The sequence below is a fragment of the Emys orbicularis genome, chromosome 3, assembly GCF_028017835.1.
Source record: "Emys orbicularis isolate rEmyOrb1 chromosome 3, rEmyOrb1.hap1, whole genome shotgun sequence".
NCBI classification, from domain to species: domain Eukaryota; kingdom Metazoa; phylum Chordata; order Testudines; family Emydidae; genus Emys; species Emys orbicularis.
Genome location: NC_088685.1, coordinates 167538177 through 167562953, shown reverse-complemented (window position 1 = coordinate 167562953; position 24777 = coordinate 167538177). Strand labels below are relative to the sequence as shown.

At 43.3% G+C, this 24777-nt stretch overlaps 2 protein-coding genes across 3 annotated transcripts in view; one reads left to right on the top strand and one right to left on the bottom strand.

The window, feature by feature from the left end:
* GPATCH2 (G-patch domain containing 2) overlaps positions 1-11020 on the bottom strand; it is a 181921-nt gene extending 170901 nt beyond the window's left edge. The window contains exon 1 of one of the 2 annotated variants that reach the window (XM_065401688.1): positions 10941-11020. In XM_065401688.1, the coding sequence (XP_065257760.1) occupies positions 10941-11020 (80 nt within the window). Of the gene's footprint in view, positions 1-10589; positions 10652-10940 lie in introns of those variants that run through there. The other variant, XM_065401690.1, reaches the window with a different exon arrangement.
* Positions 10998-24777, top strand: part of SPATA17 (spermatogenesis associated 17) — a 179317-nt gene continuing 165537 nt past the window's right edge. The window contains 4 exon segments of the mRNA XM_065401691.1: positions 10998-11042; positions 11044-11123; positions 15699-15788; positions 18235-18316. Of these exon segments, the coding sequence (XP_065257763.1) occupies positions 10998-11042; positions 11044-11123; positions 15699-15788; positions 18235-18316 (297 nt within the window).

The window sequence follows — 24777 nt, the reverse complement described above, 5'->3', positions numbered from 1 at the left end:
TGTTTGCTCAGTGACGCATGCAGTGGTCTCAGCACATCTTTCCATGTGGCCATGTCTGCTCCACGCACCAGGCGATCCCTCGCTTGGAGCAATGCTGAGCTGCTGGATCTCATCAGCACTTGGGGACAGGAGACTGTCCAGCCCCAGCTGCGCTCAAGCCATAGGAATTATGATACCCATGGACAGATTTCACAATGCATGACAGAAAGAGGCCATGAATGGGACACACTGCAGTGCAGGGTCAAAGTGAAGGAGCTGCAGAACGCCTACCACAAGGCGCGGGAGGCAAACCGCTGCTCCGGTGCTGCACCCACGAACTGCCGGTTCTACAAAGAGCTGGACACAATACTTGGTGGCGAACCCACCTCCACTGTGAAGGCCACTGTGGATGCTTCGGTGGCTCATGTGCCAGTCGAGAGTGGACCGAGCCAGGAGAAGGAAATCTTGAACGAGGATGTGGAGGGGGACCCAGAGGCAGAGGATGACTCCGAGGTCAGAGACGCATGCAGCCAGGAGCTCTTTTCTACCTCAGAGGAGGCTAGCCAGTCACAGCTGTCGAATCTTGGCGAAGCGCAAACAGGACAGGAGGAACCTGGTAAGTGGATTTGATTTTGGAAATCGCTGAAGCGAGTTGTTGGGGGCAGGAGGGTTGCAGAAAGCAAGCTTGTCTCTGTATGATGCACATACCACCACCACCACCATCACATGCTTAGTCTGAGCGGCAGAACAGGCTGTTGATTGACTCCCTCAGCCACTTAGTGACAGGTATGTGAATAGTGGCTGTGTTTTAAATCACTGAATCAGTGTTCTGTTTGTTGCAAACAATACTGCTTCGGTAAAATGTTGCATTTTGGCTTCACAGAGATGACCTTGGGAGCCCAGCCTCCCTCTTTGTTATCGCCGGCTGAACGGCTGCGCAGAATTATAAAGCGGCCACGAAGAACTAAAGAGGACTTTCTGTGTGATGTCATGATGCATTCCACGGCCGAAAAACAAGAATCAAAGGAGTGGCGGGACAGCGAGAAGAGGGACCGAAAGTGTAGGACTCATGAATGAAATTGTTTTTAATTGTTTACTTTATTAATGCATCTTCATAAGTAAAGTTTTATGAATGAAATAATATTCATTCATAAAACCGGTTACCCCAATAACTGGCTAAATAACAATTAAGATGCCTGTTAAGAGCCATAGCTGTTCAGTCAGCTGCCTCTGTAAGTTTCACTATCAATCCAATTCCTGCTTAAATCACTGAGACTTGCACTGTTTCAGTAGTGTAACTTCTGTTCACCATTTACTATACTTGTCTATATTGTAACTTCTGTTCACTATTTGCCATATTGTAATTCAAACCCCATTTTAAAATGCTTACTCCATTTTGTAAGGGCTTGCTGCAACCTTCATTTTTGCAAACCCTGCTGTAATCTTATTAGTTTAGTTTAGATGTGTGAATGAGGTATGTATGGATGATGGAATCAACCTCCAGCCCCAGCCTGTCCTGATTAAATAGAGTTCAAACACCAACGGCTGAAGATGCAGACAAGATGCAGACAAGAGCCCTAACGAAGTAAGAAGAATCCACCCTAAAAAGAAAAGAAGAAGGCTTCCTACAATAGAAGGAAGATCAAAGCCCGGTCCCAGGCTGAAAGTCATGTCTGCAATTGACGGGTGATCAATCACCAAACCCAGAGGCAGCATGACACAGCAAGACCTATAGACTCTGGATTCAAACTAAAGCCTACAAAAAGGATGGGTGAGATGGAAAACTTTGGGAGAAGGGTAACATTCTGCTGCCAACATGGAAGGGTATCGGTGCATGCCCAACAGAGACCCAGCTCGTCCTTGTGCCCGGCTTTCCTGGCCAGTTAGCCGCCACAAGCTACGAACCCAAGCTGCAAACTCAAGCTGCAAACTCAAGCAGGACTGGTAACTATGCAGCAGCTGCAGAACATCTGATGAATGTGGGTGTGTGTGAATGTGTGTGTAAGTGTATAGGTATTAGGTATAATGTGTGTGTATAAGAAATAAGTAGTAACAGAAATAAGTAGCCAAACAACGTTATTTACGGTTATCTTTTATAGTATTATTATATTTACAATAAATGTGGCATCTTTGCCTTATCCCTCTTAATAAGATCCTGCTAGTTTTTATTGGTATAACAAAAGGAGAACATGGCACACCAGAATGAAGCCACGGAGCGGCTCTTAAACGTTATGGAGTGCCAAGCGGTCATGCTCCAGGTGCTACTAGCACTGCAAATTGAGCAGCTTCACGCCCGCCCTCCCCTGCAGCCACTGTTGCAAAACTCTTTACCATGCATCCCCCAGACACCGCCAACACACTCTTATCAACCTCCTGGCTCCAATCTGTACCCGCTGCATTCCACTCTTGCCTCCTCACAGTCCAGCCCTGCGGACTCTCAGTACCCACTGCACTAACCGCCCATCCCTCTGCAGTATAGCCCTGCTGAAGTACAGTACCCACCACACTGTACTCCAAAGGACAAACTTGGATATGATCCCTGGAGATACACAAATCTTTAACCGTCCCGAGACCCCACCTCCTCCTGGGACCCTTCCTTCCCCCATCCCCAGCCCTGATTTTTTTTTGTCTCGTCCAGTTGTTTTTTTAATAAAAGAATTGTTTTGGTTTGAAAGTAATCTTTATTCCATCAACTGAAAGCAAACAGAGCCCTGCAAAGCAACAAGCAATTTTCTTAAACCTTCACAGTGCATTGTCTGCACCAATCACAATCACCTCCTAGCATTACAAGCACTGCACTCCCAAGCATAGCAACAAATATTAGTGGCTTTCAGCTTCAAATTGCTGCCTCAAGGCATCCCTGATTCTTATGGCCCCGCACAGCACCCCTCTAATAGCCCTGGTCTCTGGCTGTTCAAATTCAGCCTCCAGGCATTGAGCCTCAGCGGTCCAGCCCTGAATGAAACTTTCACCCTTCCCTTCACAAATATTATGGAGTGTACAGCACGTGGCTATAAACATAGGAATACTGTCATTGGCAGGTCCAGCCTCCCATATAGTCAGCGCCAGTGGGCCTATAAATGGCCAAAAGCACACTCAACAGTCACTCTGCACTTGCTCAGCTTGTTGTTGAACTGTTCCTTGCTGCTGTCAAGGTTCCCCGTGTATGGCTTCATAAGTCATGGCATTAAAGGGTAGGCAGGGTCTCCTAGGATCACAATGGGCATTTCGACTTCCCCTACAGTGATGTTCTGGTCTGGGAAGAAAGTCTCTGCTTGCAGCTTCCTGAACAGGCCAGTGTTCCGATGATTGTACTCGATGGCTAGGTGGTCTTGTGCCAGAATTGGAATATGCATGCTATCTATCGCCCCTCCGCAGTTAGGGAAGCCCATTTGTGCAAAGCCATACACAATGTGACGAAACATTGTCCAGAGTCACGGTCTTTCGGAGAAGGATGTGATTAATGGCCCTGCACACTTCCGTCAACACAAGTCCAACCGTCGACTTGGTTAGCGACCGATCAGCTTCCACCGTGCAATCGCCAGGTGCTTCTCCAATAGCAGGGCAGCTCTCATTCTCGTGTCCTTGCACTGCAGGGCTGGGGCGAGCTCATCACACAGTCCCATGAATGTGGCTTTCCTCATCCGAAAGTTTTGCAGCCACTGCTCGTCATCCCAGACGTGCATGATGACGTGATCCCACCACTCAGTGCCTGTTTCCCGAGCCCAAAAGCAGTGTTCCACTGTGGTCATCACCTCCGTGAATGCCACAAGCAATCTCGTGTCATAGCTAGTACGAGTGGCGAGATGAATGTCGAACTGCTTTTGCCTTTGTAGTTTAAGGAATAACTTCACAGCCACTCATGACGTGTTGGTCAGAGCGAGCAGCATACTGATCAACAGTGCGGGATCCGTTCCTGCAGACTGAAGAGGCAGAGCGCGCAGTACACAAACCGTTGAAACTTGGCACTAAATGCGGATGGAAGCAAGGGGATTGCAGGGATGTGAAGCAATGCATCACAGGGCATTGGGACAGGACCCAGGATGCCTCGCGACCACCTCCGTCTTCCCACAACTCTTAGCAGCAGAAGAGGAAGAGATGCTCTGTGGGATAGCTGCCCAGAGTGCACCGCTCTGAATACCGCTGCAAGTGCCGCAAGTATGAACATGCTATTGCACAGGCACCTGCCAGTGTGAACATTTAACAGCGGTTTCCCTTCAGCGCTCTCTGAGTGGCGCTCTAACTCCTGGCGCTGTAACTCTGCCAGTGTAGACATAACCTTAGTATCTCACTGTGTTCCACCACACCTCTGAGGATTTGGCCTTCCCTTACTTATGGCTTTTCTACATGGTGTGACAAAGTTCCTCCTCTATCTTGGTGGGTCCTGCGCTTATTGGCGGATTTTCTTGCCTCAGAGATTTACCATGTGGGTTGGGGAACAGCCCAGAGATCTTCCCCTCTGGAAGAACCCACAGTCCAGGTCAGTTGGGAGGTTTGGGGGGAACCCGGGCCCGCCCTCTACTCCGGGTTCCACCCCAGGGCCCTGTGGACTGCAGCTGTCTATAGTGCCTCCTGTAACAGCTGCATGATAGCTACAACTCCCTGGGCTACTTCCCCATGGCCTCCTCCAAACACCTTCCTTATTCTCACCACAGGACCTTCTTCCTGGTGTCTGATAACGCTTGTGCTCCTCAGTCCTCCAGCAGCACACCCTCTCACTCTCAGCTCCTTGTGCCTCTTGCTCCCAGCTCCTCACACTCGCACCACAAACTGAAGTGAGCTCCTTTTTAAAACCCAGGTGCCCTGATTAGCCTGCCTTAATTGATTCTAGCAGCTTCTTCTTAATTGGCTCCAGGTGTCCTAATTAGCCTGCCTGCCTTAACTGGTTCTAGCAGGTTCCTGATTACTCTAGTGCAGCCCCTGCTCTGGTCACTCAGGGAACAGAAAACTACTCATCCAGTGACCAGTATATTTGCCCTCTACCAGACTCCTGTACCCCACTGGTCTGGGTCTGTCACAACGGGGAAACTGGTAGTAATAGGAGTAAAATCATACCAATATAGCTATGCTGGTATAATTCCCCATGTGGACACACTAGTTTATTTCAAAATAGAGCGTCCACATGGGGAGGTATAACCAGTGATGAGCTGTCAGCAAGTTAATAACCAGTTCCCTACCGGGTCTTCGGCAGCACTTCACTCGCTCCAGGTTTTCGGCGGCACTGAAAGTCCCGCCGCCAAAGACCTGGAGCGAGTGAATGACCCGCCGCCGAAGTGCCGCCGCTGACCCGGTAGGGAACCAGTTATTAAGCGCCACCCGGTGAGTACAAGCCCGAGACCCCCCACCCTAACTGCCCCCCAGAGCCCCACCCCCATCCAACTTGCCCCACTCCCTGTCCCGATTGCCCCGACCCCATCCACCACCACCCTGACAGACCCCCAGAACTCCCACGCCTACCCAACCCCCCCCCGTTCCTCATCCCCTGACCACCCCCCAGAACCTCTGCCCCTTCCAACTGCTCCCTGCCCCTTATCCAACCTCTCCTCCCAGCCCCGGCCCAGCCCCCTTACCATGCTGCTCAGGGCAGCGTGTATGGATGCTGCGCGGCCCGCTGGAGCTCGCAGCCCCACCCCCAAAGCGGCAGGAGCTGCAGAGCTGCCCAGGAGTGGTCCAGAGCGCTGACGCCGGGCTCTGCGAAAGGGGGGAAGGTGGGGGAGGGGCCGGGGAGCCTCCCCAGCCGGGAGCTCAGGCGGGTCGGACAGGACGGTCCCGCGGGCCGGAGTTTGCCCACCCCTTTGACAACCGGTTTGCGTGAACCGGCTCCAGCTCACCACTGGGTATAACGGCACAGGTATAGAAGTATAATTATAACTCTAGTTTTGCTAGTCAATCTCCCTGGGTAGAAAAGCTCTCACAGTCCTAGTGAATGCTAATTAGACTTCTAATATCATTGTCTGAAGTTTCAAATAGGAACCCCTATCTGTTACATACTTTAAGTTATCATATTGCTCTATACCTATTGATACTAGTATGATTTGTCATGGACTGTGCCCATTCAGAGCAGAAAACTCATCTGAAGGGAACATGCTTAGGAAATCAGTGAGAAATTTTCAAAAAGCATCGGGCAATAAGGTTCTCAATTCCCATTGTAAATCAAGTTTTATGAGTCTCATGTGCTCCTGCAATTAACTGACAAGTACTCTTTTCCCGTATATAAATCTTTTAATTGATCCTAATACATCTCTGACTGAACAGAAGAAAATTCACCCAGCCTCGTCTACACAACAATTACAACATGGCCTTAACCTATCTGCCTTACAATACCAAATGCGTTTGGTTCGGCATGTGTAGACCAGATCAACTCATACTACAGACCTTTCAGCATGTTCACTTAGTATGATTACATGATTACTTGGTCTTGTCAAATCAAAGTCTATGCTGCATGTTTAGAATACAAACCAAGTTATAATTGAATTTCCCAGCCTGGTTTTTACTGTAGTGTACACAGAGCTCACTTCAAGATTTTGCCACTCTTGAAAACCCAAGAAAGTACATTTGATTTATTTTAACAGTTCTCTCTTTTCCCTTTTGTATGAATTAAGGAATGGGAGTAGAAACTAGAAAGTTCAGACTAACTGCTTCTATTTATTTATAGTGAGAAACCACTTTTAACATTCTGCAGTGTTTTTCCAGCAAGTTAATACTTATCAGCATATCCCTTTTTTGGCTTTTTATTTTGTGGACTCCTGACAGTCAATCTTATACTTTGCAGGTGGGAATGAATTCTTTTTACTGAAGTATTATCCAAAGGCTGGCCCAAAAGAGACATTTAGAAATGTGTGTTTCTGGAACAGGTTGAAAAATTAACAATTAATTACAATTGTCAACAGCAAATACAGAGTGCATTCAGTCAAAAAGATAAAGTTCAGGAATGTTAATAATATGGAATATACAGCATAACACAAGCTGGACCTTCCCCAAAATATTTTTAATATATAACCCATAGTTCAGTGTGCCTAACATTAGACTGTAAAAACACGGTTACAGCAACTGTCCACAGCCAGTGACAAAAACCATATCTTCTCTCACAGATGATATTGCTGCATTAACAGTGTAGTTTGCCTCCAGTGACCCATACATTTATCTAAAACAATTTTAATGGAGTTTACTAAATGTTGACCCCTTTCCTCTCTATTCACTATCAGAAACAAACCATACTCTTTCCAAGATAAATAAAAGCAGCTACAATATATGTACATCACTTCAACGTCAAAATACTTTCGTGTCCAATACTATTAAAACTACCATTACACTTTTAAAAAAAAAAATCAAGGCCTTTTACATGAAATATCATGTTTGACACTACTTGTTAAAGAAAATGAGAACTACCATTGCTCTTTTTAAGATAATGGACGTAAATGGAGTGAAATAAAGTGCAGCAACAAAAACTTGATACAAAGACCTCATTAATTGTCCAGGTAAGAACTACTTCAACCATTAGACAATGTTTATATGCTGGAATGACAAAATCATTATCAGAATAATCAAAGAGCCAAAAAGTGTCCAAAACACAAGCTTTCCCTAAATGGTGATGTGTACTGATAAGATATCTGAGAAACACTCAACTAAGATATAGATTCTGCCATCCAGAGTAAGCAAAACACATTGCTGAAACAGACTAAGGAGGTTTGACGGAATTATCTTCTTGAATTCTCCATATAACTATCTTTTTTAGAACTCTAATGTTTCAAGAAGCTTAAAGGTATGGCTTCCGCAGAAGTTCAAGTACTATACCATGAGAAATTAATTTTCTTTGGTTCCTTAATATTACAAATTTTACTAAAATAGATTTCCATTGAAGCACAGATTCCTGGATAACCTATGTACAGAGAAATGAGGGGCGAATAGTTTTGAGGAGTAGTCCAAAGTATATTTAGCAGACCTCCAGAGCTGGCAAACTATAATTCAAAAAGATAACTAGATTTTGGATTCTTCTCTCTATACCGAACTGTTCTGGGCAATCTCTTTGGGCCAGTATAGCCAGCTTCCATAAAACCCTGCACTTACAATCAAGGTTAGCATTATGGCTTGATCATTCAGTAGTAGTTAGTAACACTTATAACCTGCCTCTTTAAAAGAAAGGGACTGTAGTATGTTATCACTCATAAAAGTAAAATAGAGGACATACAATCTATTAGTCATCAGTGTGAAATATGTAAAAGCAGCAAAGAGTCCTGTGGCACCTTATAGACTAACAGACGTAAGATAACAAAACTTTTATTTAGAGGTATTTCACTTGGTTTTGCCTTTGAAACATCTCTCTTTGGGTCAAAAGTTTGAGTATATCATCTTATTTTTGTCCAATTAAAGGGAAACTACTTTGGTACACTTTTCCTCCAAGACCACAGTGTGTGTGTGTGTATATGTATATGTATATGTATATGTATATATATATATATATATATATACACACACACATATACACACACACACATACATACATACACACTCCAGAATAAATATCTGTGTAACCTGGTCACCACTACAGGTGGAAGCTCTACCATCATTTGTTTTCCTAGCTTGGAACCTTCCTTGAAATTCTTCCTCTAACCTTTAACTCCATTCTAAACCAACACTAAACTTTTCCAACAATTCCTTTATTAATTTAGAACAAAAACTGCTGAGCAGTTTTAGTGGTATAGTAGTATAAAATCTCAAGAATTTTAATAATAATGCTGTTTGCATGAAAGAGACCGGAAAGGAGTCACAAGACATACGGCACCCATCCTACAATACTGGTTTACACTAACAGATCTGATCATAACAGTGGGACTGTAGCATCCTTGTGTTCATTTCCAGTCTTTGTAATGAACCTAATGCACATTAAAGGTTTTCTTTGGTTGTTTTGAAACTAACTTATTTTCTGAATGATACAAAAAAGTGAAAAACGTGTAAGGAAAGAAAGCTTTGCATTGGGTGCATAAAGTTTAACAACACAAGAATCTTAACACTTCTTAATCAACGTTTGGTGTAGTGGTCACATAAAATTTCCCACACCTCATGCTTCCTCTTAACTCAATGCAAAGAAAGGTTTACATGATGGTTGCACAATGTTTTCTACCAGGATGCTTCTAACATTTAATGCAGAAAACCATGGGCCAGTACATGAAGTTTTCATTAACAACCCAGTATAAAATTCTAATACTCCAGTTGTGGTTGGGTCTTCAACACCTTCTCATAATATTGGTGATATCAGCAGACTGCATTCTCAGTTTGGACTGTGGACATTATTCATTTTAGGGAGATTTTTTTATTGGACCAACTTCCGTTGGCGAACGTGACAAGCTTTCAAGCTGTTTGCTGCTCAAAAGCTTGTCACTTTCGCCAACAGAAGTTGGTCCAATAAAAAAAAAAAATTACCTCACCCACCTCATCTCTCTAATTTCCTGAGACCAACATAGTTACAACAACACTGCAAACAACTATGCATTTTGTCTGTCAATTGGCTATTTGTCCCATCTTCTTTCTATCCCTCTCTGGTCTTCCACTGCCAACGGAACACTTTCAACCCTCTATGGCCCTCTAGCCTTCCCTCCCACTTTCCCTTTCTTCCCCACTCATACATATACCACTCTTCCCTTTCTTTCCTTTTCTACTTCCTTTGTCAAATTCCCCTTACGCCACTCCTATAATAAAAATAAATTATTTGGAACTACTACATCAGAACTATCCGGTGGGAACACACGACTGTTTGCAACGCCCACTTGTTGAGTCTTGTTTCAGATAAAACTTAAGGTGTTCAGAGCAGAGACCATGTCTAAATGTGTACTTGCAAAGCAGATATCACAAAGGAACCAGGCCCTTCAGGTTCTAATACAATATAAACAACACGTTTGAGGTGATGGGGTTTTATCTTCTGGTCTGGGAGCAGCAAATCCTTTTGCACACAGCCCACTGTTCACTCATAAAATAGCAGGTGACTGAGAGGTGAAAGACCTCATGTGACAAATCTGACAATAGTTCATGTCTTCAATCCCCTTTATAAGGATATCATCAACAATTTGGCAGTAACCAGCAGCCACACTGTCCGATGGGCAAAAGGGGAGGGAGAGGGTTCAGAAAGGAGAACGGAGACGTTTGGTAAAAGAGAGGAGGAATGAGTCTCCACGGCAGAGCAAGGGCGTAGTTTGGGGACGGGCAGCGGGGCGTTGCTCCCTCAAACGGCAAACCTCCGGCAGGCACGGAATTTGCCTCCTCCATGCATGCCCCATTCTCCTGACTGGAGCTCCGCCCCCCCCCCCCAATATAGAAGTCAAACTACGCCTAAGCGGCAACGTTTTTAAATAAAATACCTGCCACCTGGCACCAGATGCTCTGGAGACGTGTGGGTATGAGCCCCAAGGAGGAGTCACTCGTGGCAGGAATGGGATAGCGGCGTCTAGAGGGAGCAACTCCAGAGACCGGGAATCCACCCTGCGGCCCAACCCCACAATCTCCCCCCAGCCCCAGGAAGCTCTCACTCAGCGCACTGTGGCCCCACCGGGAAAGCTTCTGCCTCCAAACCACGGAGGCCACCCACCCACCTTCGCCCCCGTCCAGCCCGGCCTCACCAGCTCTTTCTCGCCGGCTGAGCTCGGGTCGGGTTGGGCTCAGCGACCCGGAACATGAACCCGGCGCCTCCCCCGGCCGCTCCCCGGGGAAGCTGATGCCGCTTCGCAGAGACTCGGGGAGGCGGCCGAAGCCGGGCGAGCGAGAAGGGGTGTCGGGATCGCTCTTTGCCCGCGCCTCACTCCCCCATGCTAGGAGCCCGGAAGCGGCTACAGCACCGGCAGGAAGTAGGGCCCAACCATCCCTCCTGCCTTCCCCGCCCGCGGTCCGCTGCCGGGAGGGAGCTCGGATGGTACGGCCCATAGCTGGGGGTCTCGGTCACCGCTTCCCCCCAGCACTCCATCGTGTCCTACCTTCTCCCCCACCCTGGCCGGCGGGGCCTGTAGGGAGGAATTACCTCCCCCTCAGCCATGTGGTACGGTCTGGTTGCCATGGTGACGGCCTGTACACCATCGGGGCAGGGGGAACATGGCCACTTTGGCCAGGCTGCAAGGGAGGCTGCCAGGCCAGAGGGAGGAATATTTCCATAGGAACAGGTAACGGGCCCGCTGCCCCCGCCCCCGTGGGCCTGTATTGGCCCCACAGCACTTCCCTTCTGGGGAGGAGCACTGGTAAGAGCCAGGCCAGCGCACTGGGATGGGACACAGGTTCTCCAAATGATGGTGGCACCTTGCGAGATCACCCCCATGGCACGTCCCCAGGTCACCACATTGCACCAGCGCAGTGTTGCATTGTCATTGGGACATTGCCATGTCCAGTTAGCACTCTCAGATCGCTGTCAGTGCTTAATAGTTATATTCCCCGAGCGCCCTTAAACCCCAATTAGAATCAGGACCCTCTGGGGCTAGGCACAGAATAAAAGGTGGTCTGTGTCCCAAAGAGCGTACAGTTATCACGCCATGTGAAAATGTTGCCATATTGTATCAAGTATATTACCGCACTGCAACATTATATCAAAATGTCGTGGGACAGGGGTGGGGGGTAATAGGCGCCTATATAAGAAAAAGATCCAAAAATCGGGACATCTGGTCACCCTACGCTAGGGTGAATAAAAATCCCATCGCGGCACAACAAAATATCATTCTTCTGGGGGAACACTTTTTTGTGACTTAGTGTTTCATAAGCTCAGAAAGTGATTCTCAGGGCAATCCCTTGTAGAAACCAAAGGCAATAGTAATTCTGCTTATTAAGGAGAGTGTTGTTATACCACAAAAATGGTGTCCCAAATCCTTCACTAAAATAATGTATATAACTAACAGCTCTAAATTAGCATCCACTTCTGGAGTTTCCTGAGCATTTTATACAACACACTATTTAAATGGTAAGGTCCGTAGAGAAGAGAATAATGTCTCATCCAGAGCTAAGCAAAATATTGGTGCTTAAATAATTACCTATTTTGTCAAGAGATTTCATAGATTTTTAAGGCTCAAAGGGGCCACTATGACAATCTATTCTGACTTCCAGTACAACAGGGGCTATAAAACCTCACCCAGTAATTTCAGCCTCAAGCCCATAACTTCTATTTGAGCTATCACTATTTTTTAGAAAGATATCCAGTCTTGTGATGGAGAATCCATTATGTCCCTAGATAAATTGGTGCAATGGTTAATAAGCGTCACTGTTTAAAAAATGTGCTTTATTTCTAGTCTGAATTTGTCTAGCTTCAGCTTCCAACCATTGGATCTTATTATGCCTTTTTCCTCTCAATTAAAAAGTTGTCTACTGTCTGTACTCTCTCCCCTGTGTAGGTGCTTGTACACTGTGATCAAGTTACCTCTTAATGTTTCCTTGGATAAACTAAATAGAGTGAGCTGCTTAAATCTCTCACTATAAGGCCTATTTTTCAAATCTCAAATAATTCTTGTAGCTCTTTTCCGAAAACTTTCCAATTTGTCAATATGTTTTTTGAAGTGTGGATACCAGAACAGGACACAGTATTCCACTCATGGTCTCCCTAATGCCATATACAGAGATAATACCACCTCCCTATTCCTGATAAAGAGAGGTATGGAAAGGACAGTCCTTTACTTGCTAAAGGACAGTGTGTCAGTGGCAAGCCTGGAATAGAGTCCAGAATCCTGACTTGCAGTTCAAGCTGTAACCTCTGGACACACCGCTCGCACACCTAAGTAGACAATTTACGTGCTTCTTACAGCTATAGCCAATTAAAAATGCAAAAACAGTCACCCAGATTTGTGTTTTTGACACATATATTTAAAATATAAAAGGGACACGGAATTAATTATGTCCATCTCTTTGAGATTTTTAATAGGTGACAATATCAGACTTGTGTAATTTGCAGTGTTTGCTAAATATATTGATATGCTAATTACCTTGGTCTGCTGCTTCAAGACCTTTGTGTGGCTTCTATACACTCCTATTTTCTCTAAGAATTTCACAATTAAATCACTTTTGCAGATTCAGATAATAAAAGAGTCAGTAATAATTATATTGACTGGTGCCATAATATTGTGAGTTGAAATCAGTTTTGGGTGAAGTTATTCTGAATGTAGCCTGTGTTCAAAATACATTGTATGTGTATATGCAAAACACTGTAGGTAATGAAAGTGCATTAAATAACATTATTTTGTGTCTGCCTTGGTTTCATGTTATTGAAAGTTACTTGGAAGCATAAGTCACAGTAAATGTTTGTGAATGGAGTAAAGATAACCCTTGACATTCAAACCGAATGTGCAGTTTGAAAGGTGAAAACCAAACCCTAGCTCCAATTGTTATCTTTCTAGTGTTGCAAGGGCTCTTCACTACCAAAAGATAAACATTACAAGAGAAAATAGAACAAAAGATACAGTAACTTTCAAGCGACATACAGAGCCATCAAACCAGATCTAGTACAATGGTGACAAGAAAGAGTGGAAGAGTAGTATCTGTCTGATATGAAGATGTAAAGAAGAAATTACCAACTAGTACAATAAATTACATACCAACGGAACAGATCACGTTCAAAGAGCAAAACCTTATTGCAAACTTTAAATAATGAGATTCTTCTAACCCAACTAAATGTACTGGGGGCAGCTTGGAGAAGCAATAAGAAAATAATTTAAAAAGGTGATAGTAAATAATAAAAATGCGATTGTAATGCTTCAATAAAATTAAAGTATAATTTCAAATAGTTTAGTTCAGCAATTTAATAATTGTTAATTGATACTTTATTGTGAAAAGATATAATTAAACAGAAACTAGAAATGATCTTGTAGCTGGTTTCTGCCCCTCAGCATTGAAACTGCCCTTAACAATGTTACTAATGGTGTTTTTCTGGCCAAGTAGCAAGTCTTCTTCCCCATTCTTATTGGTCTTGATGTGTCTTTTGCCTTTGTCACAGTTATGGCTCTCCTAATAGACAGCATCTCCCTTGTCTCTCTCTCTGGCACTATCTGTCTGAATGCTCCTTAAGAATCTCTGTTAGGGTCTTTGCACTTGGCCCTCTTCTCTTCTTTACAACTACCTTATACTTAGACTTCCTAATTTATCATACAGCTTTTACCATTAACAACTCTCAGACCTACCTGTATCCTTCGATTTCTCTGCCTATTCTCATCTCATATCTTCAGCTGCCTCACCAACATCTCTTCCTGGATGACCTGCCTCCACCAGAAATTGAAAACTGAATCCTTATCTTTCCCCCCAAACCTCCCTTGTCCTCCCTTCTTCATTACCATTGGCAATTCCATTAGATTCTGCATTCCTTGGGCTTGCAACATCATCATACTTTTATACTCTTTTCTTCCCTTCCTCCTCCCACTGCACACATTCTATCTCTGAATCCTACCATTTTGCCCTCTACGACGTCTCCAAAACTCATCCATGACCATGCTTCTCCATGCCTATTTTGAAAACTCTAGTATTGGTGAGAAACTAATTGTATCATCTTCATCTCACTGAACATTTCCCATGAAATAGCTGTTAAGCAATATGTGCTGAATATTTGAAAAGGTAGGGCTGTGATGTATGAAATGACAAATGATTTGACAAATGAGTTGCTCACCAGGTTGTCTAATTCTACCTCTTCTTCCAGAGTCACCTATCTTGAAAATGTTTCAGCCTGAACTGGATTTTCAATAGTTATAGTAGATACTTTTAATTAAGATGACAACGACCTCCCAGCCTTTTTTTTACTGTATGCTGCTTCAGTACAGCTTTGGTAACACATTTAGAGCCTGATGTAACCTTATTGTAGTCAATGGGTCTTTCTATTGATTTTAGTGGGCTATGGATCAGGCCCTTACTTTTACATAATTAATTCATTTAATACTCATTGTGATAATACTGATCATAGTGAATTTATCTGATATTCATGTCAATGTCATATTTTATGTACCTCTATAGGATTTCTATTGTAATTCAGCACTAATTAATTAAAATAAAGTGTTATCCACATTTTTCATTTAAAGCATAAGAAGTCTAGAAGTTCATAACATATTGGCATCATTGTTCAATATCACATGTACCTGGGAACTATATTTCTCAGGCATTAGAAAAAAGCACATAAAATTAATGTGTCAGCACACAAATTACAACTCCTCTAACACTGCAGTAGCTTACCCAAAAAAATCTTTTTAATGTTTCCTTTAAAAAAAAAAAAAAAAAACAGGATCCATCTGGATCCCATCAACTGGGATGTTTTACATTTTTTTACATAAAATTTTTTTTAGCCTTCTTTCTTCATCCTGCATGATTTCTGGTCTCCTCTGTTACTTTATGTTCTCCTCCCACGAATGTTAACAAAGCTGCATAATCAGAATGCAAAATAACTTAATTTTTCCTGTAAATTTATATTTAGATTGTTTTATATTGTTTATAATAAAATCCTTAAAATAGAGCAGAGCCGTTGCACTGTTGTCCTTGGAAGATTGGGGCTTTAATTATCTCTATACTATCTAATCATCATGGGATATTTTGTTTTGCATCATTCCTAAGAATGGTAATATGTTAAGCTGGGGGGTGAGGGGGAAGAAAGGTTTAAAAAGAACACAAGTTGTCCCATTAAGAAAAAAATTAGATGAAAAAAATCTCTCTGATTTATTGTTTTGATTTTAAAGTAAACTACTGAGAATGCTAATCACAAAAAGATTATTTTGAAAAAATGTTTTCAGAGCTGTAGATGAATACAGAAAAGCAGAGCACAATGCTGCTGTACAAATCCAGAGCTGGTTTCGAGGATGCAGAGTCCGAGCATACATCAGGTATTATGATTTTTTTTTCTATTTTAATCCATATTTTCAGTCACTCATAACTTTCCAAAATTCTCACATATTATACTTGGCTTGTTCTCTCTCTCTGAAAGTGAATGTTTCTGTAAAATGTGAACAAAAACGATTATTCTGTTTTTGAGTAGCATAAAAATATATCCTGCCCCCCCTCGGTTAAGGTAGGTTATAAGAAAGGGGGGGTTGTCAGTCATAGGAGTGCCATGCCAGTCATGCGTGCTGTATCAGTCATAGGAGCCCCAACACCCCCTCCCCAATTCCACTCCTTTCACAAACCACATCCTTTTTAATTCCTTTGCCAAGCCATTTATCTGGTCACTGTATCCCTTTCTTATGGAGTATCTGCACTGGACATCTGCCCCACACTTACATCATGAGTTGCAACATCAAAGCCTAACTCTCTTCCTGACTCACCATAACAAAGCCCTCCCTGAACCTGCTGCGAGGAAGGTGAAAAAAACTAGACTCCAACTAGGCCAATCTGGTGGTTAGGGAAAAATTCCTTTCCAGTCCCCCTACAAAGCAGTGGCTAGCATGATGCCCACGGCAGGTCCTGACCATACCTGGTAGTTTGTCATCTCAAGGGGAGGGAAGGTAGGTGCTGCTTTGCCTGGTGTGGGGGAAAGGGGCTTCTCTTGCCAGACTCACCCCTTTTCAATTCCTCAGCCCTTCCAGTCCCTGGGGATGAGTCAGCATCGCCATACTGACCCATTCCCCCTTTTACAGAAGCTTGTAAGCCCTTCTCCTAACCCCCATTAGAAAAGCACTATTCTCCATCCCCTGGCAAGCTGCACAATTCCCCCACTTAAGGTGCAGTGCAGACATATGCATAAATCTTTGCAGGATTTGGGTCTGTCTCATATAGGGTTACCATATTTCAACACTGAAAAAAGAGGACACTCCACGGGGGCCTGGCCCTGCCCCAACTCCGCCCCTTCCCCACCCCCGGCTCCGCCCCAGCCCCGCTCCAACCCCGCCCCTTCCCCAAAGCCCCTGCCCCAACTCTGCCCCCTCCTCTGAGCACCCTGCATTCCCCCTCCTCCCTCCCGCTCTGATCTTGGTTGGCGGTTGCTAAGTGCTTCCCTGCAGCCCCCCCACCCCTGCAGCCTCTGTGACCCCTGCTCCCCACTCACCCTGCAGCCCCTGCACCCCCCGCCCCTGCAACCTCTGTGCCCCCCGCCTGCCCTGCCCCTGCAGCCCCCACCCCTGCAGCCTCTGTGACCCCTGCTCCCCACTCGCCCTGCAGCCTCTGCACCCCCCTGCCCCTGCAGCCTCTGTGACCCGTGCTCCCCACTCGCCCTGCAGCCCCTGCACCCCCCTGCCCCTGCAGCCTCTGTGACCCATGCTCCCCACTCGCCCTGCAGCCCCTGCACCCCCTGCCCCTGCAGCCTCTGCGCCCCCCACCTGCCCTGCCCCTGCAGCCTCTGTGACCCCTGCTCCCCACTCGCCCTGCAGCCTCTGCGCCCCCCTGCCCCTGCAGCCTCTGTGACCCGTGCTCCCCACTCGCCCTGCAGCCCCTGCACCCCCCTGCCCCTGCAGCCTCTATGCCCCCACCTGCCCTGCTCCCCCGCTCACCCGGCATCCTCTGCCTGCTGGGGGCTTCAGATGCTCGGCAGCGCGGGTCCCTGCAGACACGGCCGCAGCTTCCTTCCTGCCGCCAAGCACGTTCCCCGGCCTGTCTGTCCCCGCCAGAAACAGCTCCCGCGGCGCCGGGTTCCAAGCTGCGCGGGGCAACGGGGCCACAGGAAGGGTCCCCCAGTGGCCGGGGGGTCCCCGCCCACAAGGGAAGCCCGAGCCCCCCCGTTCCCCGCCTGAGCATTGTAGCTGGGGCAGCTGGGCTGCGCTGTGGACCCGGCGGATCGTGCTGGGCGGACCCTGGCTTATGCCTCCCTATTTCCCCGGACATGTCCGGCTCTTTGGAAATTCCCCCCAGACGGGGATTTGAGTACCAAAAAGCCGGACATGTCCGGGGAAATCCGGACGTATGGTAACCCTAGTCTCATAATGTATTAGGAAGCAAAGCAAAGTTGTTATGCCAGCACCTAAGCTGGCTGGGTTTTTTTTTTTTCCCTTGGAGAAATATCAACAAAGCCAAAACATGTTTCCTTATTGTCAAATTTTCTACAACTCCCAAACTGAAAATTTTAGAAATTTTTCAGTTTTCAACATTTTCCCATTTGACCAACAAAAGTTCTGGACCATTCAGAAGTATTAACTGTATTCTCCATGAATTGTTTAACCAGTCACACAAACACCCATTCTTAAGTCTATTTTGTAATGCTTAATAATGAATAACTTTTATAAGATTAAATTTAAGTAAGTTTGCTGTAACCCACTTTTTGGAATAAGTATAGATAACATACAGCATTGCCTATATTATTCTTTCAATGTAATCATTTGTAATCAAAATATTTTGTTTTAGGTATCTGAACAAAATGATGATTAATATCCAGAAATGGTGGAGAGGCTATCAAGGAAGAAAACACTTCAGAAAAATGGTGGAGGTAACAAATGGGTTTTACAATTATTTTAGATATTTTATCACCCAAATGTACAGCTGTTCATTAACTTGCCCCTGGTTCTAGTCCAAAAGTTGAGAGTTTAGGCCCCGAGCCTGCATACACGTATGCATATTCTTAACTTAACTACCGTGAGTAGCTCCATTGATTTCAATAGGACTATTCATGGTAGTGAAGTTGAGCACATGCATTCCTGTTTGCAGGATTGGAGATTTAGGCTTCAATCCAGCAATGAGCTCTGCACTTGCAAAAGTCTGCCTGTGTTGAGCTAATTGCAGGAAACAGGCTTTCGGTTGGAAGTGCTGTTTTCCTGGCAGTACTCTTAATTCTGAAAAAAACAGAATAAGTTAATATCTCTACACATCGCTATTCTGTGTTTTAGTGGTTTAAATTTCTTACTTCATGAACCTTGAAATATTTGAGGTTTTGCCTTGGGGCATACAGCAGATCACAGCCAATCTAATTTGTTCTTCATTTATTCTTGACTAATTTTATTGAAGCCAAATTGTTGTTTTTCAATATAGAAATAAAAATACACAGAAAGAAAAAAATGTAGAGTACTAAATAATAATAGTTCAGCTACTCTTGACTTGTTCCCCACTGGTTGACCAGCTAGTTAGTCAGACTGAGTCATCTTTATGGGCCATGTTTTCAAAGAACTTCCTATCTTATTGCAATTTGTTTGTGGAGAATGGATAACTACATGCTTAAATTGAGTTCTCTTCTGAAAAGTGACTGTGTGTGCTTAGTGGGACTTAAGTGGTATATAGTCACCCCCCGGTGAATGTTCTAAACAGTTAACAAAAATAGGATTGGACTTATCTCAAAAACATATACAGTAAAATTCTGAAGATGGCAATTTAATCTTGACATTCAAGAATCAGAATCAAGGAACAACAGTCTCTGTTTCTTGCACCTGACCGCAGACTTATTTTGAGGGCTTTAGTAGGACACAGGTGGCACATAGGCCTTATGTTGACCCTCTGCACTCAGGTCAATGTCACTTTTTGTTCAGATCACCAGATCTACACAGGCAGATATCTCTGGACATTCACATATTCAAATGCCAATCTTTTGGTAGACAATAATCACTTTGTGGCTAAAATAGTAATGGCATCATCTGATGTTCAGTCATTTTTTTATATATACACCTCTACCCCGATATAACGCTGTCCTCGGGAGCCAAAAAATCTTAGTGCATTATAGGTGAAACCGCGTTATATTGAACTTGCTTTGATCCACCGGAGTGCGCAGTCCCCCCCCCCCCCAGAGTACTGCTTTACCACGTTATATCCGAATTTGTGTTATATCGGGTCGCGTTATATCGAGGTAGCGGTGTATATGTGGGAGGTGCGTTGAGAGTGGTGACACAGACTGACAAAGTTTCTGATGTAGAGCTCTCAAATGGGGCACAAAGGGAACAACACATCATCATTTTGCTGGGTGGGGACATGGAGGAGGAATTGCAAGACTGTTCTTCACCAGTGGTGCCCTGCACTATTGCCTTGCCCTTTGAGGCTGTTTGACCTCAGCTCTTAGTGGCCTGATTCTCTTTCTATTGTTTCTCTTCAAAGAATTGCCCTAGCAATTCAGTTTTGTGACAAGAGTCAGTCTCTTTCGAATTAACACAAATTCCCTTCAGTCTGTCAGAATAACAAACATTATTTTAAAATAAAAATAAACCAGCTCTCCACCCTTTAAATTAATTATATAGCATCTGCGAAAGTTCTTAACAAATGAAAAGTGGTTTTAATTGTGGTTACTGTGACACACTTTGTGCAGGGCACATCATTTTCTAAGTCTCCCAGTTTATGTACTGAACTGGGCAGAAACAGTAACAATGATGGGAGAGAAAAACTAGCAATGGGGGCAAGCAGGTATCTTGAGGCTGAGGTCAAGAAATTAGAAAATGGTAGGGAGCAGCTAAGCATCAGTCTGAAGGATGGATTTAAAAGACAATTTCTCTCATGCACAAGATGAAATTGCTTCAAATGGAGACTTTTCAAATTATATGGGCTCTAGAGACTCAAGCTTCCCCTGAAGTTCTGGAAGGTGGTAGAGGACAAATAAAGGCAAAACAGCCTGTATATTTAAAAGACAGGATAATAGGATTTACCATTCTGGATCAGATGATCCATCCATCTTGTTTCTGGTAGTAGCCAATGCCAGATGATTAAAAGAGAAACAAAAACACCCCATAAGGCTTCTCAGTTGTACAGTGGTGAGCATGGAAGAACTTCACCCCCTCAGTATCTTATGTTGTACTTACCAGCAATTTGGCTGAGGAGGACTGGATTTGACAACTTCTGGAGTTTGTCAGTACAACTTCTGAGTTAGCCATGTGAGTGTCTGCAGAATGATATCAGGTTCATCTTTCTCCCTATTAATCAGTAGGCTCCTTACTCATTGCTCCCACATATTTTGCCCTTGGATTTAGAGAATGAACTTGAGTCTTGTGCCTAAATTGTCTGTGCACTAGCATATTGTGGTACCTTTATTAAACCACTGGGCTGGCTCAACTTGGAATGTTTCAAACAATGAAATGGTCTAGCAATTTAGGACAAATTTAAGTTAAAATAGTAGTAACATTTGTGTTAAACTCTTCTTAACAATTATCTTAATGACTCTAATGATAATTAAACAGGATGCGATGGACATGATAATTGTTAGATAAAAAAATAATTGGTCACTTTAAAATTTGTCTGCTGATAATGACTAGATTGGTATCAGTTGCCAGCAAACAAGGTAAAGCATATGCACAAAATACCCATGATTACTTGATAATAAATCATTTTAATTATTATATTCAAAATTGTGAAATGAAAGTAGCACCGATGCGGAAAATAGCAAAGGCTCAGGCTCATCAGATCTGCTCTCCATATGTGCATCACTACTAGTATTTTCAGTTGTTAGTATTCCAGTGCACCTCCCTCATAGTGCCCAAATCCAGTAAATAAAGTTAACTGAGTTTATAACTTTATGGAGTCATCCTGCAAATTAGTTATGTATCTTACTATTTTTTAAAGATAGGTGTGATATAAAAATATACGTTTTTCTGACTATTTTCGTCAAGTTAAAGTTCTAATTAACCTTTTGTGTTCATTCTGGTTATCCATATGATGCAAGCTGGACTGAATGGACAGTTTCTTCCACAGTCTGGGGCCTTGTCCTGCAGGAAAGGAATTGGGTTTTGTTTTTTTAAATAGTAGCTCAGATTTTTTTCTATGAAACACAGCCCACAGGGCAAGAAATCCCTGTAAGATAAAAGGAATTCTAAGGCTTCAGGACAATGTAACTAAAGACAGTATAAATTATGAACATATTTGTTACTAACTTTGAAGAGATCTACATTAAAAACATTTTAATACTTTGTATACATCACAGCTCAATGCTGTCTCAAGGCCAAATTCAGCAACTCATGTTGAGGAGTCCCCATCAATGTGACTTCTTGGGTAAATTCTACTGATTGGTGCAGAAGGGTGACACAAGGCCTGTGCACCACTTAGGCTACATGTTAGGCCCCATTCCAATTCCCATTGAAGTGATGTTTCTCCCTGAATGTAGTTGCATTGTGGATCCATTTATGTGAGGAAAATGACCCATCAGTAACAGATCATTTTCCTATTGGAGATGAATCCTGGAAGTATTTCAGAACAGAGAAGAAAGGAGAATGTTGATAATGATAGATAACTGTGCTGTTATTTACTTATAGAGGAATTCTAAAATAATTTCTAGAAGTGCTATGTTTTGGAAGTAAACCCCCAGGAGGCCCTACATACTAACATCAGGGATATGCATAACGATTTATAAGTTACTGGTCCATTTTGGAATAAAACCCTTTATAGAAGGACAGAGGCCACAATACAGGAAATTATCCCCATTCAGGAAAGCACATAGGCACATACTTAAAGTTAAGCAAGTGTTTTGGTGCTTTCGTGAATAGGATTGGACTTAAGCAGATACTTAAATGTTTTCCTGAATTGCGGTTAGAATGAGGAGGGCAACACCATTTGCTAAACAAGCTGACATTAAATGCACTTGGTAGAATTCTTTCTGTTTTTTTCCTCTGAAATAGAAAGTCTATTGATTAAAAGGGTCCATACAGACTTTGTGCACCATCAGCCACATCTCCACCACACATGACACCCTTCACACCCCTGGTTAATAGGCTTGCAGAGCCTGTCTTTGTAGCATGCAGGAAAATGTGGCTTCCGTTTGCTTAACCCATCTGTATTCAGCACCCTGTACTATGAAACTATACACATGGCATTGTGTTATGGGCCTCGGGATTTCACCCATATGGAAAGTAAAGAAAGTGTCTGTTGAGCATAAAAGAGAGTGATCCAATAGTTGCACAGTCACACATTCTGGACGCATATACAAAGTGTTTGGAGGTGGAAAAAGACAGAGAGAGGATTCTTCGTTAGCATTTGTTTCCTTTTAGAAGTTACTTACTCTCAGCACTTCTATGTATCTTTTAAATCAGCTTAAAGCAACCAAGAAAATGTGTATTATTTAATGACCAAATCTAGAATAATTAAAATACAATAGCTACATTAATTGCTATAGCAGCCAAGGGAACACCAATTATTAAACTGCTCTATCTAGAATGACTCAACTCCATATTCCACCAGATAGATTTAATTAATATTGTTCACTATATAAGTGCCAGTCTGGCTAATATCCAGAGACAAAAATGCTAGAAAAAATTGTCTCACTTTCTTTACCTTTTCCATTTTGGGACCCAGAAGCTTGATGGGATGCTTGCATTTTACTACTAGAGGATCAGGTGTTTTTCCTCTAGGATCATAAGCTGTAATTAACATTTCCTTTCTTCATTTCAGTTCTTACTTCCTTCATTCTCTTTTTCCATAATCATCTGTACAATGAAAAAAGTTAAAATACTGTTATATCTAGATGAGCAAACTTTTCTCTCTGTCTTATTTATATCCTCCATACTCCTGATCAATTAGCTCTTAGGACGCTGACCAGTTACCACTGCTATGAAACAAGCTTGCTACCCTTTTGGCTGGCTCCTACACTCTGTGGAACTTGAGTTGTTAGGCTCCTAAAGTTGTAAGGTCCAAAACTTTGTATGTATGAAACTTAACAGTTCTTGCAGGATTATTTGTCACTGGGCATAAGGGGGAGTGCATGACAGTTTAATCAGCTGGGAGAAGGGCTTGTTACTCTTGTCAGAGGAAGAGGTTTGTAGAAGAGAGGGGAGGTAGAGATATTTGTCCCTAGGTAGAAGGTATGGAGGGTTTTGCCTCCTGATGTGGACACTTGGGGCTTTTTTCATTGTGAGAGGATTTGGAGAGTCAGGCAGGACACACATTTTGAGAAGGGAGAATAGGCCCCCTCCTTTTCTCTCCATTTCAGGTATAGTATTGTGAAGCAAGGGAAGTTGTCTGGGTAATTCTCCATGTGACTGATCTGTGCCTTAGTCCCATGCTCTTGTAAGAGCAGGCTATTATAAGGCCCCTTTTTACGAGAGTCACCTTCCTTAATAGTGTTCTGGCTCAAAAGTGTAAGCGTCCTCAGCATGCAGAAGTGGAATTCCCTCAGCAAATCAGGAGAGGAGCCAAAAAGGTGTTTTAAACTATTTTTGCTCAGTGGCAAAACAGGAGCCCCAAGGTCATTTCCAAACCCTGGCCACTTCCAACAAAAAATTAATTCATAAATTGGCTGTACCAGCTTTTGCATTCTTACCAAATTTGGAAAAGATGAGAGGTGAAGCAAAATTGAATCCATTTAATCTAACAGCTTCAGAATATTCCTGGGAATGGAATGCATTATTTCATTGCTATATTTGTAGTCTACAGCTAACACCATTCATGAAAGATTTATGGAGAGAAAAGTTAAGACAGATGCCATTAACTGTTCTAATTCATAATTTTGGAGTTGAGCTGCTGTTTGAATGTCCATAGAAAGCAAAACGTTTTCAAATTTAATACATTAGAATTCCTGCAATTTTCTGCATAAAAATGGCATCTTTGCAATTGTTTCTGTTTATATTATTAGTGAAGCAGTATAATATTAAAGTAAGTATTTAAAATGCACTTTAATTAAACTGCAGGACTTATGCCTTACTTAATGTAATGAAGAAAGAGAATTTAAAATGAAGTAGCATCATTGTATTCATTTGTAAATAACATATTGCAGCCAACTGTTTCTTAATTGCCCAGACTGTTGATAAATAATCCAGTCCTGCTGCTCTCCACAGACAATTTGCTTTGGATCAGAGTAGGCAATTCAAATAACACTAATTACAGTGAAACCCTTTTATAGTGAATTCCTGTTTGCCATGGGGGAAAAATTTCACTATATCAGGGGAAAGCACTTTTGCCTTTGATTTGTGTCTAAAACATGAGAAAAACATAAAAGCCGCATGTTGTGCTAAATAAAGAACGTACACTTGCATTTAAAGTACTTATATTTTACTT